Source organism: Amblyomma americanum, chromosome 1, assembly GCF_052857255.1.
Source record: "Amblyomma americanum isolate KBUSLIRL-KWMA chromosome 1, ASM5285725v1, whole genome shotgun sequence".
In the NCBI taxonomy this organism is placed as follows: Eukaryota; Metazoa; Arthropoda; class Arachnida; order Ixodida; family Ixodidae; genus Amblyomma; species Amblyomma americanum.
The window spans coordinates 165,855,312-165,873,731 of NC_135497.1; the positions used below are offsets into that span (position 1 = coordinate 165,855,312).

General features: G+C 46.2%; 1 protein-coding gene across 1 annotated transcript in view; it reads left to right on the forward strand.

The window, feature by feature from the left end:
* The window catches only part of LOC144114122 (nose resistant to fluoxetine protein 6-like), a 32,231-nt gene extending 17,768 nt beyond the window's left edge, over nt 1-14,463 (forward strand). The window contains exons 7-15 of the mRNA XM_077647630.1: nt 2,638-2,731; nt 3,887-3,982; nt 4,102-4,267; nt 8,394-8,476; nt 9,079-9,201; nt 9,716-9,836; nt 11,273-11,462; nt 11,802-11,944; nt 13,346-14,463. Coding sequence (XP_077503756.1) covers nt 2,638-2,731; nt 3,887-3,982; nt 4,102-4,267; nt 8,394-8,476; nt 9,079-9,201; nt 9,716-9,836; nt 11,273-11,462; nt 11,802-11,944; nt 13,346-13,612 — 1,283 coding nt within the window. The 3' untranslated portion in view covers nt 13,613-14,463. The remainder of the gene's footprint in view (nt 1-2,637; nt 2,732-3,886; nt 3,983-4,101; nt 4,268-8,393; nt 8,477-9,078; nt 9,202-9,715; nt 9,837-11,272; nt 11,463-11,801; nt 11,945-13,345) is intronic.
* Nucleotides 14,464-18,420: the final 3,957 nt, after the last annotated feature.

An 18,420-nucleotide genomic window follows, 5' to 3' on the forward strand; every position in this document is an offset into this window, starting at 1 on the left:
GGAAGGTAGAGCTCTCTCGTCCAATCAGGGCTGCAGAAACGCAGAAAATAGTCCCTCGAATATTTGAGGAGTGTATGACTATTAATCAAAACAATAAGCATTGCAACTAAAAACATGATTTGGACAGGTATATTTAAATGGTAGGGAGTGTTTCAATCACTGGTGAAATTACCAGACAAAGCCCGTACGGACACAGCTCTGCGGAGGCCTGCTGCGAGGTATTGATGCGTCGCCACTTTCCAACATGGCGTCGGACGAGTCTGTTGTGTCTCCTGTGTGCTCTACACCGACAGTGCGCTGTTTCCCCAAGCAGGCGAAGCAGGTGGCTTTAAATGTTCTTGAAGCGCTTCGCGTCGAGTGCGGGGGCAGTTGGAGTACAAATGCGCTCATCAAGAGGACGGCAAAACTCACGCAGGTGAGCGAGCGAACGCTTTGCAAGTGGACAACGGAGACGTTGAACGCGGGCCGAGTGTTGTCACCGAAGAAGCGTGCTGGCGGAAGAGGCCGCGAGCGGACGAAGAAGCTGGACGATTTTGACCTGAGCGTGTTGCGAAGGGTGGTACACACCTTTTTCCAGAGAGGGGAAATTCCAACTATCGCGAAGGTGGTTGCGCATTTCGAAGAGGACGAAACGCTACCGACCGTGTCCGCAGCGACAATGCAGAGGATGTTGAAGAAACTTGGCTTCCGATATAAGAAGCGCTCTCGGAATGCGATGTTAATCGAAGCGACGCACATTGCGCAGTGTCGCCGCCGGTACCTGCGCCAGATAGCGGAGCTGCGACACCAGGGTAGGCCTATTTTCTTCACCGACGAAACGTGGGTTAACGCCGGCCACACGCGAAGTCGAGTGTGGACTGACTGCACCATCCAATCTGCACACCAAGCGCATCGATCCGGACTGTCGACTGGTCTACAAAACCCCAGTGGCAAAGATGGCAGGCTTATTGTGACGCATTGCGGTAGTGAGCAAGGTTTTGTCGAAGGCGCAGCGGAAGTTTTCCGAGCGAAGAAAAACTCGGGCGATTACCACGAGGAAATGAACGGGGAACACTACGAAAACTGGTTCTCCAGGAGACTTCTCCCACTACTACCACCCGGCAGCGTTATAGTGATGGACAACGCGCCATATCATTCTGTGAAGCAGGATAAAGTGCCGCGGATGAGTAGCCTCAAAAAGGACATACAGGCTTGGCTGTCCGGAAAAGGTGTCGCGTGGAGCAGCGGCATGGTGAAGGCCGAGCTCATGCAGCTTGTCAGCAATGTGAACACAGGTGGGGAGCAATACCGTGTCGACTGCATTGCTAAAGCTGCTGGCCATCTTGTTGTGCGCCTGCCACCGTACCACTGCCAACTGAACCCGATAGAGCTTGTCTGGAGCGACGTCAAGGGTTTCGTGGCCAGCCAAAACAAGACGTTTAAGCTCCAAGACGTCGAGCCTCTGGTTTGGCAAGGCATCACGCAAGTGACTGTTGAGAAATGGAAGAATTACGTGCAGCATATTATCAGTGAGGAAGATGTGATGAGAAAACTGGACCACATCATCGACGATGTTGTTGACCAGGGACCGGCCATTGTCAACCTGGAGGACGACACAACCAGCAGTGCTGAATTCAGTTGTTATGAGGACGATGAGATGATCGAACCCGTTTAACGTGCGTTGCCTCTCGCGCAGCACATGGGCTTGTTTTGCATTTCGCCACCATCGACACTCGGCTGCCTCGGCACGCTGGAGTAAATAAATTTATATGCACATGACACGATTACTGAAATTTACTGCGACGCGACAACAGAGGAACTGATGAGAACAGTACCCTGGTTGTCTCACATATATCGGTGGACACCCGAACCGCGCAGTAAAGGAAGGGATAAAGGAGGGAGGGAAAGAAGAAAGACAATATCTCGGTGGACACCCGAACCGCATCGTAAAGGAAGAGATAAAGGAGGGAAAGAAGCGAGAGAAAACTGAAAATTGAAAGTTGGATTTTGAGGAAAGGCGCGGCGCTGCGCGGTGAAACACCTGTGGCTCGGTGCTACTATAAATAGAGGTAGAAAGAAGCCACCTGGACATCAGGTGGATCAAGCCACAAGCGCGTAGGAACACACTAATGTAGTGCGCGCCATCCTGATTGGACGAGAGAGCTGTACCTTTCGTAGTGCTGCAAACATCTTGTGAGACGGAGTATACTGTGGAGTGGTTAAAATTCGTCGGTAAAAGGGATTTTGCTTTTCGTCGGGAAGCAAAATTAAGGCACAGAGCTTGCTGCTTTAACGAATAAAATTATAATAAACTGTGGTTCTTTTTACGGCTGTGTTAAACAACCAACATTAGCTCTTGTGCGCAGCTCTGATACATTATTTAATCCGACACGCACAAAAAACCTCCTTCATCATAACGCCGATGCACGGTGTTTCTCTTTTTGTCCTTTTACTTGTGTTTTTTAGTGAAAATCATGGTTCATTTCCATGGTTTCCAATTTTCCGGCATTGCGTTCATTTGCTCCTTTTTTTTATTTTGCAGCCATCTGGTTACGTTTGTAAAGACTACTTGCAGAGTTATTGTTGGAAGAAAACTATTCTGAAATATATTGCTGCTCTAATTAAATGAGAATCGCACCTTCTGTTTTTTTTTCCCAGCTAGGGCAGTCAACGCCCTTCGTTATGCCGACATGCTCGGCTTCAATTTCATTATGACGGCTTACAATAGCGTCGACGTTTTCTTCTTCATTAGGTAAGAATGGATCTCAGACGCTTTTAATAACGTTTAAAAATTGCTTACATCGCGAATGAATGCTGCATAAAGTAATGACGGTGTGCCAACAATTCAAAGCTCTTGATTTCACCCTTCAGAGCGAAATCGATCTTTTCCATGGGCCTCTTTTTTATGCAACGTGATAGAAATTAATTGAAGAACTTGGTAGGAAAATATCACGAGCAGGTTGGGGCAGACGCTTTTCCACGAAAGGAACCGCTGACAGATTTCGATGAAAAGAAGGAAGAAAAAAAAAGTCTCGGCATCCTATACATGAAGGAAAGAACAACAACAACATGACAAGAAAGCCGGAAAGCACTCCCTCAGAAAAAAAAAAGCGATGCTTAGCGTGATCTCGTTTCTTCCGTAATTAATTGACTTAGTGACTGTAGCACTAACACCGCAACTTTTGTGTCTAAATAATGCGTCATTTAGTAACTCTTCCTTTTGTATAGAGTAAGACATAAACCTTACCTCGAAGGTGACATCTTGCTAATAAACATAACAAATAAGTGGGCATAAAACCGTGGAATGGTGCTGTCAGGAGTAGAACAAATTGATACGAAAGAAAAAAAAGAGCATGATATGGCAGCCGAAAAAAAAAGCAGAAAGCAAGCTTTATTAAATCCCTCTTTTTTTGTGCATGCTTTAAAGGTGCACAGTTCTCACGTCACTAGTCTTTATGACGATGTTGTCGATGTCTTGAGCCACTGTCATTTGACGCCGCTCTTTCACTTTGGCGATTAGAAGGCGAGGACAACTGCGGAAGGAAATAACCTACAAGTGCGTTTTTTTTCTGTGCACGCCATGCTACAAGCCACCGATACCTCGAGGTCGTCACAAAAAAAAAAAAACATCAAAAGGGCGCAGTATCTTGAAACCGGTAGTGACACAAGTTTGCATGTTGAGGCTGTATTTGGCTTGTCGTTGGGCACGACAGACTCTCCGAAGGGAGTTTCGGTTGTTTTTTGTTTCATTAAGAGATCATTTGTAGGCACCAACTATATGCATCTAAACACTGTGTGGTCACAAATAAAAGAACTGCTGTTTTCTTTTTCAAGCTTTCGTGCATGCTTATCACATAAACATTTATGAAACGTTCTTGCACCTCTTTTTTTCTTTTTTTTTTAACAGTGGATTCCTGATGCTGTACAATATCGACAAGCAAGCACAGACGCGAGTCAACCGGCTCTATATATACGTGGTAGCAATCATTCGCCGACATTTGAGGTACGCATAAAACTGTATGCTCTTGTTTGCTTTGTTGTGCTAACCTCAGTTATCCCGTTAAACATCGCAGCTACTCTTATGGCGCAGTAATTCTGAAATGTGCTTTATTTTTGTTGCAGAACTACTGTCCCAGTGTTTTTTGTCATCATGTGCTGCTACTTGGGGCCAGTAATTGCATCTGGTCCTAATCTCAAGCCACTAATGGAGAGAATTCACTACGAATTCAGCAGGCAGTGGTGGAAAATACTGCTACAAGTGAGAAACGAAGGCGAGCGGGATGACCAGGTGAAGACATTACACATGCCTTGGCACCCACAGTCTTGCGAGGCCGAAGGTTCAAGAAAGCTTTAGTAGGCGGAAGTTTACAATGCGTGCCAGATAAGTTTATCCAAGGTTTAACTTGTTCGCTACTGTATAGAGCCAGAGAATTATTGTATTTTGTTCAGTTGATCAATTAAATAAGTTAGAAAAATTAATGTTTCGGATTTGTGCTTCGGTCGAAAATTTCAGCGTCAAATAGCAGAATGTCCCGAAAAACGAAACTGTAATTCATCAGTTTTCATATTCATATGTAAATAGGATTACCTTGCCCCGCGTTAAAAAGAAAACCCGCGAATTATGAAAAAACGTGACAATATATCTCACGTGACCATCCACTTGCGCGACGCGGCAGCAGTGCTGCCAAAAGTGAAACTCGCGAAAATAGCGGGGTTCGAGGGCACTGCCAACGTGAGAGGGCAAAAGCAATTATGTGGGCGCTGATGGCAATATTGAAAGTAACACTTGCGGCCTGGCTACGTTCAGTGCGGAAAAAAGCGGGCGCAGCGGTTGGCGTGCGATATGCAGGCCGGAAGACTAAGCAGCGTTCCTAGTCGTCGGTCGGGCGTTTCATCTCAGGATCAAAGAATGACGTCGAGGCGCAAAGACGCTAAATGCGAAACGCCAGACGCGAAATTCCGGCCGACGGCTTGGAATGTTGCTTAGTGTTTCGGCATGCATACCACTGCCGCGAACCAACGCGCCTGCTCTTTTTAGCGCTGAACGTAGCCAGGTCGCAAGTTTTACTTTTATTCTTGCCATCAGCGGCCACACCACCGCTTTTGCCCTGTGACATTAGTAGCACCCTGGAGCGCTGTTACGTTCACGAATTGCACACGTTTCAGAGCATTTCTGTCGTGACACGCGAGTGGCTCAACAACATGATTGAAGTTGCGTCCACATACTGCACCCCGGTATATTTTAAAGCCTTGACTACAGTTAGCTATATGGCCATTGGCTCTATGCACCAAAGGGTATTAAGAGGACATAGTAGTAGCGCTAAAAAACAGGGACGACCGGATAGAAGAAGACAACACAGGCGTTAGACATCAACCGGCTTTATTGTCGGAAATACCACGTATTTATAGACTAAGGTCAGGTGCCAGAAAATCAGCAATCAAACAGCATGCGTGACGGCACTTCCCGATACAAGAACTTCAATTCCTTAGTAGAAAGATGAACATTCCGTTTGCTAATGCACGGTTGCCTTTCCACGTGTATAAGAAAGGCTTCCAGTACCTCCCGCTCCTTCTGGCCTGCATTTACATAAATCGCACCTGTCTACTCAAAAAATGGGGTACTAGTTTTCTCATCATGTTCACATTGTTTGCAGTGCGCCGCCAAGTATCCAGGGCCTGATATAGCAGCTGCCAGAGTATTGTGCTCCATGAGGCGAACGTTGATACAACGGCCAGTTTGGCCGATGTAGCATTTTCCGCAAGAGAGCGGAATTCGATAGACCACACTGGTCCTGCAGGCCAAAAACAGCTTTTAATGTTTGATGGGACATGGAAGTTTTCCGTTGGAAACATCATTAACAACTCTGCAGAGTTTGCCGAGTTTGTTGGGTGCAGTAAGCGCAACCCTGATATTGCCTTTCATCTCCACCTTTTTAAGGCGGGTTGTGCTTCCTGCACCCAGAAAATTCGGCAAACCCCCCAAAGTTGTTAATGATGTTTCCAACGGAAAACTTTCATGCCCCATCGTATATGAATAGCAGTTTTTGGCCTGCAGGACCAATGTGGTCAATCGAATTCCGCTATCTTGCGGAAAATGCTACATTGGCCAAATTGGCCGCTGTATCAACGTTTGCCTCATGAAGCACAAGACTCTGGCAGCTGCTATATCAGGCCCTGGGCACTTGGCGGCACACTCCAAACGATGTGAACATAATGAGAAAACTAGTACCCCATTTTCTGAGCAGACAGGTGTGATGTATGTAAATGTAGGCCAGAAGGAGCGGGAGGTATTGGAAGCCTTTGTTAAATACGTGGAAAGGCAATCGGGCGTTAGCAAACGGAATGTTCATCTTTCTACTAAGGAATTGGAGTTCTTGTATCGGGAAGTGCCGTCACGCATGCGGTTTGATTGTTGATTTTCTGGCACTTGATCTTAGCTTATAAATACGTGGTATTTCCGATTATAAAGCCGGTTGATGTCTGGCGCCTGTGTTGTCTTCTTCTATCAGGCCGTCCCTGTTTTTTAGCGTTACTACTATGTCCTCTCCATCTAAACCCCAACTAGCCCAGCTTTCTGCCTTAAATACCAGAGGGTATACAATGAAGGCGTGTTGAGAATGGACGCAGTGTGTTTGATAACTTGAAATGAGGTTTGTTTTACGCGCATTCTACAAGGAACACGCACCAGTGCCTACATTCCGGCCGGAAATGTACCATGGCGTGTGCTCTGCCGTAGTCGCTCAGCTATTAGGGTGCCGGGCTGCTGACCGAGAACGCGGGTTCTATACCAGCCGGGGCGGCCGCGGCTCGACGGAGGCGAAACGCAAGTCGCCCGTGTCCTGCGCGATGTCAGCGCACGTTAAAAAACCCAAGGTGGCCGAAATTAATCCGGAATCCTCCACTGCCGCGGCATCTCTCATGTCCCATGTCGCTTTGGGACGTTAAACCCCATGTATCATACCTAGGTGTTGGGCTTTTCGGTTTAGTAGGTACAATTGGCCGCCTGAAGAGCTGTCTTTGCAGAAGAAAGTCGTACAGTCCTAACAAAGAGCAAAAATGCCGAAGTTCAATGATTGGGCCACGAGACCAAACATGACCGGAGGTTTGGTTCTAAAACTTGATTGTTACATTCTCATTGCACTCTGCGCTAAACGAGAGGACTGCGCATCATATGCTCTGCGTGCTGAGGTAGCGATTGAACTCCTGCTTAACAGTCGCGGAAGCCAGAACATGACACCTTCGTGCGGTTGGTGTACGGTTTCGCATTGACAGTTGCTTGTTACGGTTCCAAAAGTTTTCAATGGCCTTACATTCAGTACAAAAACCTACTTAAGGACGCGATGGCCCCAAGCCGTGATAAGTCTGAGCAGACGGCACTACGCTTGCCAGTGGTCGAGCTTTCCTATCTGCAACGGCGTGTCTGAGTTCACGGAGCAATGCCTTATAACTCGGTTACTGTACTAAATTCCTAAGATACCTTTGTCTCACCACGATTCTGGTTCCAACACTTTAGTTTTCTGCAGTGACCTGCTTTAACTGATAACTGAATAGCCAGTTAGTTGTGACATGCATGCCAGAAATACTGACCTTTTTCGGTTGAAACCGATTTTGAAAAAATGAATTCGGCGTATGTTTATCGGTGGTTTTCGATCCAAACCGAAAAGTCCAACCCCTATGTTCATACCATACCATACCATACCATACCATACCATACCATACCATATCATACCATACCATACCATACCATACCATACCATACCATACCATACCATACCATACCATACCATACCATACCATACCGTAGCGTACCGTACACGAATGACAGCTGGCACGTTAATCGTGTGTTTTCGGACTGTCGATCTGCACTTCAGGGCTAGTTCAGCGATGATTCTGCCTCTCGCATACCTGCTTCATGCTCCGCTTTCAATTATGAGCGCGAATGTTGCAGTTAAAACAAGCACACATTCTTCTTGAACCCCCCGTTCATATTACTTCTCTCTAAAACAACCTTGATCACTTGTTGCGAAAATGACCTCTGCTACAAGTCCACCAACGCGTGGAGGTCACGCGCGGAGGCCTGTGAATCACGGATCAAGGACAGACGGTGTGAAATACTTATCATACTGAGAAAAAACTATTATTCCTTGTTGACCGAGCGCAGTTCGTGCAGGGGTACAAAACTGTGCGTAAGTGGAAATTCTCCGCAAGTCTCATTTTTAGCACTTTCTTAAACTGGGTGGTGTCAGTTAAAGAGTGCCGGATGCGCAGCAAATCAGGCAATCAATTAACGTCACAGAGCATGTCATCTGCTGTCAGTCTGCACTTTGGCTTCAAACGGGAGATTGACGTGCTCACTTCATTTTTGTGAACCCAGGCATGAACGTAACAGAATATCTATGTTGTAATTTTTCTAGGGATTCCTTGGAGTGCTGTGGTTTATATCTGCGGACTTCCAGCTTTTTATGGTGGCGATGCCAACAGTCTTAATACTTAAACGGTGAGTATCCTTCGCGTGTACTACCCATGTAACTAGCTCAGAGGTGGACCTATACTATGAGCGAGTGATTTGCGACCCGCATTCGTTAACACCTCTACAAACTGCATCCTTCATGAGAATTGTTGGCAATTAAATTGAAATAGTAAAGAGTCAATATCCACTCGCTTTAAGCGCTTGGCATCTAACTGTGGATGGAAGTCGGGGGTGTCACTAATATTTAATGTACTCTGATTCAGCAGTGCACGGTAATAGCGGCACGTCTGAACGTGCACTTTTGCAGGAAATGAGTAATAACGTAAGTAGCTTCAACGATCTCCTTTCTTTTTCTTTTTTAATAAAGCAATGGATAGAGAAACACAAGATAGAAAATGTGATTTTGATTAAGAAGGTGCCAACTCGTGCACACAGCAAAACACCGTACCGACTACCGCACTGCGCTACGGAAACTGTAACCTTTTAACTCGACATGCAACCAATCAATAGTTAGAGCATATGATCAGTTCATCAAATTAGCAAAACACTTAGCTGCATCGGGCTGTTTGCCACTCAGGATGAAAGAGGGTGCTTACTATCGGGCTTGTTCCGCACACGTCTCGTTCCAGGTCATACTGGGGTAAAATAGCCGTTTTCGGCATCATGGGGGCCGTGTGCTCGGCCGTAGGCGTCTGGCAGCTGCACGGAACTGCGTTTCCTCCATTCATGATGCCCTTCGTCACTGATATCAAGTAAGTAAATCCCCATCCTCGTTGTACTGCTCTGACATGAATTTGTGGAGGAGTGGACTGCCCTCAACTGCACTGCTAGTCCATTAATTACCGGGCATATTCTTCGGGCTCAGATGCTGCCTCTTCAATGGGATAGAAAAATGATTTTTTTGCAGTAATTTTTTTTTGTGTGTGGGCGGAAAGGAGAAACGTGCCCTATAACAGATACCCAAACATGGTGCTCTTCTCTTCCTAACTTTGAAGAAATTCAGTGAAGTGTCCCGAACTGCGTGTCATGCTGCGCGAAACACAGCTGATTACCACAACAAGCACGTCTGTAATTATACAGTATAGTTTCAAACCGCGTCGCTTTTAATCTGTTCAAGAGGTGACCGAGCGAATGATTAACTTTTATGCTGCAAGAATTCAACAGGAAACGAAATAATAGTCACGCTCGCACCTGCCACCAAACGGGTGAGCAGTAGCCCGTGACAACTTAAGCATTAGGTAAATGGGCTCCTTTTTTCTTTCTCAGGGTGCTCAACGACTTCTACAGCGACGTCTATGTTTGGCCCTTTCACCACGGATTGTGTTACTTTGCGGGCTGTATAGTCTGCCTCCTCGTTCAGAAATTTCGCCATGCAAAGATTTCAAAGGTAATATCTCCTAAACTTATATGAAGCCGTTGCTCTACGGTTGGTTACAGTCATCACACTTGCAGGTGTTAGCTGTGTTCACTGCTGCAAACAGTGCAGGAATATTTCGCCCTGGTCATGACGCCCGCATTTCACAAAAACACATATACTCTCTTACGCGACCGAAACATTGTCAGGTCACTTTTTTTTTATAAGTGCGTGCGTAATTTAGGCAATGAGGATGCGGTCAATTAATTATCAAAGTCGGCCAGAGGTTGAAAAAAATAGAACAAAATACAGAAGAAGCGCAGCGCGTCAAGTCCGATATTCTATGAAGGGGCTTTTTATGGCAAAACATTTTAAAGAGAGAAAAAAATAATAGAAGCTAAACGTGACTGGTGAGTGGCTTTTTCATTTCGCGTGTGGAGCTCTGATTATTTTGGAAATAACCAATCCTTTCCATTGGCATCAAGCGCATAAAAGTCGACGCCGTATACCACGTACAGACCGCAGTTTACTTGCTCTGAAGCGGAAATTTCGCCAGGCGTTAGCAGCTTACGGGCTGATTCCTCAAAGCTGTTCACGCGTCAGACCCGTGCGTGAGTGAGCAGCGTCTTGCCTGTAGTACCCTGATTCACGATTCACGGTTTTCGATCGCATTTGGTCAGTTGTTGGAGTTACAGGTGTGAGACCGCCAAGAACCGCACTTCTACGTGGGATGCTTTAACAATTCTGCCATGTATCATTTTCGCTATTTGAGCTTCTCCTTTCGTGCCAACAAACTGTTAGACAGAGCGCACAACCTCGATTTTTCTTTTATTTTCTGCGCCGTTTATCGCAGCAGTGGTTGTAGAACACCCTTTAGGACTGAGCATGTCATGGAGAACGTGTTCTTTGTACGGCGCTGATAATAGCTGCACAGGCTTCATGCCCAGGTACCTGCGCCACTACAGCCAAATCCGAGACATTTGTTTTGCACACAGCTGGTCACTTGTATACTTATTATAAACTTCATGTATATTTCTTGTTAAGCTTTCCTTATTAATATGACAAAACTTCAGGTATACTGACTTGAAAATTTTGAACTAACGCGCGAACGCGTCGCCTGAGAGTAGCCTACGAGAAGGATAGAATTACTTGAGCCTCAACGCAGAGTGACCAGCTTAGATCGACAGCTATACAGCGGACTTTCTCCGCGGCAGGCAGCGTTGGCGTCGTCGCAGTCTGTTGCAGCTGAAAACTTCCGCCGTCACATGCTGCACAGTGAGAACGCCATTTTGGTGGGATTGTCCATGTACTGAAATTTCCAGTAGTTTATCGTTTGTTTTTCGTTTGTTTACATCAGAAGGAGCTGGTTTTTTGCACAAAAATTATACGCTGAATGGGGTACACCTGTTTTTGTTTTGTTTTTTAACGCCTCACAAAAACACTGATAGAAGTGTTCGGTTTTCTTGCAGCTGAAGCTCTTCGCTACATGGTGCCTGTGTGTGTTCTGCGGCCTTACATGTTTCTTCATTAAATACGACTGGTGTCGCGGTCGCAACCCTACTGATGAGTGGGTCAAGCTTCTGGTTTTCGTCGCAAACCTACTCTGCTGCGCTATCTTCGTGGGGTGGCTGGTATTCGCCTGCGCCACTGGAAGAGGAGGTGAGCTCTGCGCAAGTACTGGCTAGTAAATGCTTTATTTTTTGCGGCATTTGTCAGTGAAGCAAAAATTGCAAGGTAATACGATTTGTCAGAACAAGAGAAAACACCGGATCCTCAATTTTCTCACCACTTCTGCCTGAACAAGTATTTTTTTTTCAGGCGTCAGTAAGTGGCTGCCTCCTGCAGCACATAATAGCGAAAAATCGCTCCAGTCACTTTCTCTGAGATCCGAAAATCCGGGGCCGTTAGAGGACGTCTTATAGGAGCTATAAGAGATGCAGCGTTTTACCGCTTATATGCCTTGACTAATGTGCACGTTTCTCGCGCGCGCTCAAACAGGAATCGCGTCGAGGCTGCTGTCGTGGAAAGCACTGGTTCCCCTGAGCCGGCTCTCTTTCGGCGTCTACTGCATCCATGTGCCCATCTACTACTACTACTTCGCCTTGAGCCGGGAGAGGGTGTTCTACTCGCACTTCACTCTGGTGAGTTCCGCCTGCATTGCGCCCACGTCATTCAGGCTTAGAAAGAATCAAATGTACGAAGGAGGATGTGCTTGTTTATCGCACTGTGAAGGCACTCAAGTTATAGCACATGGCTCCATCAGGCCGGGTCGGGACTGTGATTGAGAAAGTGCTTCGTGGCTCTGATGAGATTTTTTTTGGGAGGTCCTCAAGAGACGAAACTCGCAGTAGCACTGACGTATTAGCACATTTGTTGTTGGGGCGCGTGCTTGGCGTCCTTGCACCACGGAGAAGATAAAACTCCGAGGCCTATACAAGACAGATCCAGAAATTTGATTAACTTTACAGGAATAGCGTACATACGAACCCTATTAAAAAATATGTATTGGTTTGAATGGGCCAGCGCATAGGATTATGCCACACCTGGCTTGGCTGTATAGGGTCAACGTTCCAAAGCGACTCAGGCAATAAGGGATGCCATAGTGGAGGGCTCCGGGTAATTTCAACCACCTGGGGTCCTTTAAAGTGCACTGACATCCCACAGTACATAGAAGACAGGCGTTCGACCCCACCCACGGCGGCCCAAATTCTAAAAAATGCGACAAAAAGCAAAAAAGTGAAATGCTAGAGTCCCGTGTGCTGTGCTTTCTCAGTGCACGTTAAGAACACCAGGCAATCTAAATTATCCTCAGCCCTCCACTACGGCGTCCCTTATTCCCCCAGTCGCTTTAGGACGTTGATCCTATAAAGCAAAACCAAATGTGCTATAACCCTGTTTGTCGACCCATTCAAACCGATGCACATTTTTTAATACAGAATTCACTTTGTTCACCTTAGCACTCAGTTCTTCAGATTTCCTGTCATGGCAGCCATTTGCGGCAGTTACATCTTCAGAAGGAGTTTAACCTTCTGTAACTGTCGTTCCAGCTGGCACAGGACTGGATTAATTGGAGAGGTATGGGAGAGGCATTTGACCTGCAGTGGACGTAGTGGGACTCATGATGATGATGATAACTTGTAGTAGAGAACTAACAGTAGAGTTTTAGCAACAATCAGTGTTATCCTTCCTAAATGCTGGCAATAGCTAGCCCCCAGTCTCGCCTGCAACAAGCTTTAGCGTAATCGTATTTCGTCGCCTTACTCAATGGTTCGTGCATCGCCGTGGTGACTTCATAAATTGTATGGTGGGTGTTCGTCCTGCGTACAAGCCTGAAGTTTGGAAACGTAAAATAAATCAGCTTGGACAAACACAGGCCAATAAAAAAGAGCTGCAATAAGTCCGAACCTCGCTTGCTTCTCGTTCTCAGCTCGTAGCCCTTGCGTTTCAGAGCCTATTGCGTATACTTATTTACTCGCCTTCCGCCGTAATGCGTTTGCTGTGAGCATAACGGTGCTGGTTCCTTTTTGCTACGCCATGTGCAGGTGATGCTCTCTTTTGGAGTGTTTGTGCTGAGCAACATCTTCAGCTTCATCACGTTCATCGCCTGCGAAGCACCCGTGGGCAGCTTGGAAAAACAAGCCCTAATGCCCTCCAGCCTACCGCACGATTCCAAAAAACGCAAAGCCGCGACCACAAACGGAATGCTACACAACGGAGCAACGGTCAACAATGTTCCTGGGCGGACTGGTGTGAACGATAAGACGTGCATGGACGCTGTTATATCTCTGGGCGACATTAGCCGCTTGTAGCAAAGTATTTTTTTTCACTGTGCCTGTGTTTTCGCATCCCTCATAATACCTAGGCGCCGAGCGCATGAATACCGTTGCGTTTTATGTGCGAACGCTGCGTCCACTGTTGAAGAGAAGTTGCAATGATTCTGGCACAAATATATATCTTCCACCGCCCCAGCAATAGCAAAATAAATGCAACCAGCCTGTTAGGACAAAACTACACACAAAGCTTAAAGTAGTAGAGCCAGGCGATCACTCCTATGCTTTCTAATTTATATTGTCCTCAGAAGGCTCATGGCCGCTAGTCCAGAGCGAACAGCTATGTATGCACGCACGAACTGAACTTTCATTGGCTCAGGGTAGTTCAGTGCGTCAACGTTTACGTGAGCCAATCATTGAAGGGCTAAATCCACATAAACTACCCTTAACTTCAGTGAGCTCTAAATCGAGTTTGTTTATACGCTTCACTTGGCGGCAAGACAATTTCAGGCGGCTCTGTTATTCTGACGCCTTTTTTCGGTAAATATATTCAAAGATCCGAAAGCGTGACAAGAAACGTATTTTAACGCGCTCATCTTTAGTCCAAGGCCAAACTTTAATGTTAAATCATTTGTGTCTTAAAAGAGGATGTGCGGGGCCCTGAGTAAAATTTAGTTACGTGATACGGGAGTTTTCCTAAAGCCACTCATACAAATTGATGAAGTCAATATGAGTAGCGGTACCTTTCATTTACAAAAGTCCCCATTTAATGCTTCTCAGGATTCAAGTCGATGTATGCGCTCTTGCATGAGTCTCCTTGTGTGCGTGGCATATTGTGATGGTGCGTGTACAAATAGTGTAAATAAAGAAACTTTCAACTTAAGTGTATAAACTGAGCTTATGACTTTGGGTCTTCGTTTCTCGCTTCTTTATATTGGCTTACTCGGCGGGTGTAAGCTTGGCTGCATTTTTTTTGTCCTGCACACCATAAAAAAATATACAATTGTTTTGAACAGATTTGTTCTGTGAGCAGGGAAAATAAATACTCTGGTCTTCCATGAACCAACAATGCAACGGTAAAGCACATGATGGTTTAACACAGGAAGAGTACCCCAATTGCAGCTGTCGCTACATGATAGATGGACGGGCTTGTTTCTGGTTCACTCTGCAACACAGGGAATTTCTCAGTAGTTGGTAAAGCATGGTGAGACGATATGATAATTATGGCGCCCAATTTTCGGAACTTTGTCATATAGTTTTCTGTCTGATACGAAGAGCGCTTATTGAGAGCAGTTTGGAAATCAAGGGGCTGTATTTCACAAAGCCTTTTGACGAGCGGTAGAAGCACGGCGTCGCTGCCCCAAAGGAAAGATTTGCCTCTTCAACCTCAAAGAGACTTATATGTTTTCATTTACCTAGCCGCCTTCGCCGGTCTTACCACGAAAGCCATTCTAATCTTTAGTAACAGGCTCCCAACTGCAGAACGGATCAGAAGGTCGCGACTGGCCCTGGCGATGGGCATGTACGAACGAAACTGAAAACGAACATATACCAGACCGTAAAAAAAAAATTAGAGAAACGCAGTTCACGCCGACGTTTTGAACAGTTAACTGATTTTATTGAAAACAGGTTACACCAAAAATTCATCAACCGAAATCTTCACTGAAGAAGAGATGCCAGAGTAGTCCCCCTCACCCTTCCTTAAAAAATGCTGCTAATTTCAGCGTTAGCTGGTCGCTTAACGCCGCCTGCACTATGATATCGCTGAAGAATGAGGCAATTAACCGTAGAGCTAGCTACTGCTACAATTCGCAGCATATTTCAGTGTGTGTCGCCGACCGAACACATGAAGCCCGACGAGGTGGCGATGAACTGACGCTCAAACGACCGAATGGCACCATCGTGGTTCGCCTGTCTCTTGCCTTCAACGGCGGCTTCGGCTTCGCGGGCGCGCGCTTCCTGATTATTGCGCCATTGACTCAACTTCTCAGCACCACGAGTGACTACCCCTGTCCCACGGGTAATCTCAATGTCCATTGAGTCAATGGCCATCAAAATTTCGATGCCCATAGCTGCCCCTCGGCCAATAGACGATATGCGAAATGCGCAGCGCCATCTCTTGGCGCTCCGAGAACTAGGCCCGCCATGTTGGTTCGGTAGAGATAACAAAATCGCTGCCCACGTTCGGTTAAAACGACTGCGCTCAGTTTGGAATGGGAAATGCCGATACACTGCGGCGCTACGTTGTGCGCTCTGCAAGGACAGTACGATGCTTGCGGGAACCAGGCAAGTTTCTGCGTTACGATTTTTAATGTTTTTTTTAACTCTGGGAACGTTTTAACAATATAAAATGACACGCGAGGTATCATGTGTCAGCACGCTGACCAGTGCTAACCTTTCGCTTTCTGCGCTGATTTTTCGCAAAGCTTTACAGGTGATCTGCGTTCAAACTAGGTTACGGATCAGTCTTTACACTCTCTGATCAAAATTAGGAGTCGATTTCGTGCATTTACTAACTCTTCGATAGAGCATAGCCGATCGGATGTGAACATGTCGACGCGGACTTCAACAACGTAATAGAGGAAGCAATTTTTTTCAGCCGGCCTAGGCCTGTGTTGCTCGATCATGTAGTCCAGTTGCGAAAAAGCGCGTTCATTAATTTGCCGGGAAATCGTTGCCATAGACACTAAGTGCGCTTCATCTACGAACCTCGGTCGCTCGTGCCGTGGCGAACTAACTGCACCCAAAGAAAAATACGTCGATTACTGTTTAATTTTCTGAGTGTTCGCTTGAGTTTTCTCGAGTTGAATTGCTTTTAGAAGGGTTAGAAAGCTATCTCGACCGTGGAGTTGTTGCGAAGTCCCACGCGCTGTTTTCCTCTAATGTCGTGCGGTGAGGTGAGGGAGGAAAGAGATGGTGATGTGAAGGCGAGGGAAAGAAGACAAGAAGAGGTGAAGGCGAGGGAGGGAAGACATGATAAGGTGAAGGCGAGGTTGGGAATACAGGATGAGGAGAGTGTGAGGCAGAGCAAAATTCACTGTTTGAGGGCGAGGGTGGTGGCCCGAACCGTATTCCGGGCTAAGGCTTTTGTCTGTGCCGCCTTTTATGAATTCCCATTTTAAAGCGCTCCTTCTTAGGGTGAAGATCCCGGGGAAGACGTAGTTTCTGCACTCTGGAGGTACACGAGGCGAACATGAAAAGCGGGTGCAGCCCACCTTCTCCGTCGCCGTGATGTACTACACCGCCGAAAAAAGCTTTCGAACTCGAAAAACTTTTTTAAATTGTGTAAAGAATTCGGTAAAACACCCTGTATATGCTATAACAAGGGGCCATTGGCCGGGCCATTCGGGTGGCTGCCAGTCCAACGGGAACCATGGTACCGAAGTCAACATTTTCATTATCAGCCCCGAGTCGTCGGATGATCAGAGTCTAGAGTAAAACACGTACAAATTACACCTAGTAAGGCTGCTGAATTCCCAAGTTCTATGCCTTCTATTCCGGAACGAAGTCAGATTTCAAATCAGTGAGGTTTCACAGAATTGGCAGAAGCGCAAAAAATGCTTTTGCAAAATTCCACTGTCAAATCAAAGCCTGTTGGCGGCGTTGGTGTGGAATTTTTTTTATTCACGCTGTGAGTAGTTCAGTAAAGTCATATCCTCTCTATATTCTATTTTCTCTAGAATTGCGGTATAGGAAAGCGGTGCCGCAGTGTGGTGGGCAAAGGCGACCCCTGTAGTCTTACCATGAAATAAAAAAAAAGCAGTACCTTAACCACCTTGGTCTGAATCATCGCTCGTTCCGCCTTGCATCATACGATTTGCTAGAAAAGAAAAAGTTGTACTGCTCTCCAAATAACATCAGCATCTCTTGGTTTATTTCTGTCCCTGGTAAGACCTGTGACCGCGCAATCGCGCGCCTGATTTTATGAACCAACTTTCTAGCAGGCATGGTAGGTAATTGGCACTCAGCGTTTCAGTAGGCCGTGCAAGAAAAAAACCATGGGCGGTTTCGCTTGGGGTTAACCATAAATTATCGTGTGCTAGCACCCTTAGTCCTGTTTCGCAAGGTTTATCTTCTCTTTTTATGCTGTTGCTTGGCCTGTACATGCTTAGTTCAATTGAAATGTCATATGATGTAAGTTTGCATGTTATTGCGTCATTTTAGACTTGTACTGCGGTAGAATTGCTCATTCTCTACATTCACAGATACATGGGAGTCCTGATTTCGCTTCAGGCGCAGAGGTGCAGCGGTTAAGCTACGCGCCACTGCCCTGCGATCGATGGCAGGTGCTGCCATCGGTGGGGCTTGTGAGACCTATGTTGTTCCTGAGGAATCTCTCGCGACTAATCATTAAATTGAACTGCCATGGTGGGCAGTTTGCACACAATCCGATGGGCACCTTGTGATGACGTCACAACGACACGTGACCAAGGTGGCCCACGTGCTAGAAGCAGGCTTCGGACAGACAGACAACCACTTTTCGGCGGATTGAAAGCACTGGAGCACTAAAATGGCAACCACAGGAATCTTTCACTCCTGGCTTGGGGAGTCAGTGATTACCATTATTCTGCCCAAATGCTTCATTTTAGCGAGCTGTTTGTTTTTGAAGTGGCCTGAATATTGTTTTATTTTAAGCGACAGCATAAGAGCCTCACTGCAGCGGAAAGCCACTAAAGAAATAAAAAAACTTTATAGCTGGGGGGAGAGTGATCCGAACCCGCAGCGACGCTAAAAAATCAGTTTCGCTGTCCGCTGCTTTAGACCCCTACGCCATCACTGCAGCTATTTTTTAAGCATGGTATTTATTACAGTTAAAATATATTCTATTTACATTAGCTCAATTATTT